Source organism: Aplysia californica, unplaced genomic scaffold (genome assembly GCF_000002075.1).
Source record: "Aplysia californica isolate F4 #8 unplaced genomic scaffold, AplCal3.0 scaffold00047, whole genome shotgun sequence".
Lineage (NCBI taxonomy): Eukaryota > Metazoa > Mollusca > Gastropoda > Aplysiida > Aplysiidae > Aplysia > Aplysia californica.
Genome location: NW_004797317.1, coordinates 662,180 through 664,679, shown reverse-complemented (window position 1 = coordinate 664,679; position 2,500 = coordinate 662,180). Strand labels below are relative to the sequence as shown.

General features: G+C 36.2%; 1 protein-coding gene across 1 annotated transcript in view; it reads left to right on the top strand.

The window, feature by feature from the left end:
- The window catches only part of LOC101846719 (neprilysin-1-like), a 28,769-nt gene that overhangs the window by 25,226 nt on the left and 1,043 nt on the right, over positions 1 to 2,500 (top strand). Inside the window, exons 18-19 of the mRNA XM_035968225.1 lie at positions 1 to 29; positions 2,321 to 2,397. The exon at positions 1 to 29 is cut by the window's left edge and continues 97 nt beyond it. Of these exons, the coding sequence (XP_035824118.1) occupies positions 1 to 29; positions 2,321 to 2,397 (106 nt within the window). The remainder of the gene's footprint in view (positions 30 to 2,320; positions 2,398 to 2,500) is intronic.

The window sequence follows — 2,500 nt, the reverse complement described above, 5'->3', positions numbered from 1 at the left end:
ATCAGCTGTTTTTCATAAATCAGGCACAGGTATTTTAATCTGCGGGAGAAAAATGTAATTTATGTCTAGAATTGTTCTAGTTTTCGTTCTCATTCTTGTTTTGTCTTGTATCCTACCCTTTGCTACCAGCTCTTCGTTGGTAACATAGACTATGATAGACAATCTATTTAAGAGCGGAAAAGAAACTAGTCAGCTTATGACCCGCCTCACCAAGACCTCCACAAGTATGTCAGTGAATGCAGAAAATACCAACAGAATAACTAGCAACGCCAACAGAAACAGAACTGATATCAAAATAAAAAGGAGAAACTGGGAACTGCTAAAGTTTACAATTTTCATGGATCGATTTGCATTGTTTAATGAAATCCTGATCATACCCTTTTTGCTAAAGTACAGGGTGACCCCCCCCCCCCCAAAAAAAAAAAAAAAAAAAAAAAAAAAAAAAAAAAAAAAAAAAAAAAAAACCAAAAAAAAACTGCACAACTTTTTTTGCTAATATTTTCCTCCACACTAAAGTTTTGTGCTTCAAATTTGAACATAACATTCGGAAGTCAAAAGGAATTTGTCTGATATTCTTTTCAGAAAAATCCACTCCATAGTTTTTCTGTACACATCGGGTAAAAAAAGACAACCCATTTTCTGCTATGTCCCAATTTTTGTAGCATGACGCACTAGTTCGCATTAGGCCTACCTCTAAAAATCCCAACGATTGAGCAATAATGCATACTTCAGTGGTCTAACAGAACGACAGAAGTTTGCAGATAGTTTTTCTCAAGTTTCCTTTGCCTGCCGAGATCATAGTTAAGATAAGTTAAGAGAGCTTTTTGTATTGAACATTTCCTCACCACCATCTCATTTCGTAAGTTTTGCGCAAGGTACGGAAATAATGTTAAAGTATGTTAAAGTGCCCTATAGGCCTTCTTTAATGTCAAGGGTGGAAATTGTCCATTAGTTATTACCAGTAGAGAATTAGAACTAAAAATTCCGGTGAACATTTCCTCTGTGACATGTGTTCCTTGGCAAAGCCCATATTCACCTTTCAGGTTATATCAACTCCACAAATGCTGTCTATTTGGGCAACCTCACCACCTACCTTTATTGTTTCTAGAAACAGCTCCATAGAGTAAGGTGTACAGTGTGTGTGGCTTTGATGTCTCATTGTTGAGGGAATCCTTGTGTTTGACCACCATTAAACATTACGAACGACGCATTGAAATGTGTCTAGTCCAAAGGAGGAAATATACCATTGGTTCTTGAATTCCAGAATTTAAATAATATGTTTAAACTCTATAGCAGAAAAGAAATATTGTTTAAAGGTTACAGGGATGAAAAGATTAGATTTTAAAAATAAAAGGAAAGGAAAAAACAAACCAATCATTTCATGACTTTCCTTACAAGATCTTTTAAATTAGTGCATTTTGCATTTACAAGTGGTTTTTATAGAAGCCATATCCATTTTCAAAAATATTTTTCTTCTTTGTGAATTTTATATCAAACAGATTCCTTTTGGATGAATTATATCTATTCCTAATTACAACTTTCTATTACCAATTTTGCGCTAAACATATAGAAAAATGTACATTTTTTTAAATCACACTCCCTCAACAAATCAAAGAACACTATGGTTCTCTTTGAGTCAAGTATGTCTTTTTGTAGACTAAAGAAACGTTGGCAAGAACCACAGAAATTCAGATATCGAATTAGAAATAAATACCGAAATTGTTAAAAGAATTCAGCGAGATAGTGGTTCTTATAGTGACCGCCTGTCCACCGTGAAAAGCGGCAAGCTGAAATAGTTTGAACACGTCGCATGTCCTTGTGGACTATCAAAGACAGTGTTGCAAGGCACAGTACATGGAGGAATACGTTAAAGTGACGTCTCAGAGTGGATGGACCTGGAAATATGAGATTATCAGCAAGTCTAACAGTTAAAAAGAAGTAAGATAAGGTCAGAAGAAAGCCGTCCATGGCACTCCAACGATCCACATACTTTGGGTCTAACAATAATAATGATATGATGATGTTTTCTAGGAATATTTATAAGCAGAACAGATATCACCCTTAGCATTACCACCAATGTAAGAAATCTCGCATAAGTACTTGGAAGAACTTCAACCTACAAAGTAAAAAATAAACTAAGAAATCTAAGCCTGAATGCAAAAGTTTACAGCAACAAGCGAACCGTTCCTCTAAACCCGTACTGCAGCCTAGGGGAAGTAATTAACCAAGCTTATAAACAGCATCTTTGTTCTAACCTTGCATATCAGTTCACCCAGTTTTCATAAAGACTGATATCTCTTCCTCTTCTTCCCTTTCACAGGTGTGGTGTAACCTGGAAAGAAGAGAGTCTGTTATACAAGCTATCAGATCCGGTGTCCATAGTCTAGGGCCGTATAGGTAAGGCTTTGAAATAGTGCGCAGGCCTCCGAAACGCAAGACGAAGTACACACAACAGCATAATGAAAACGCACACACACACACACACACACACACACACATA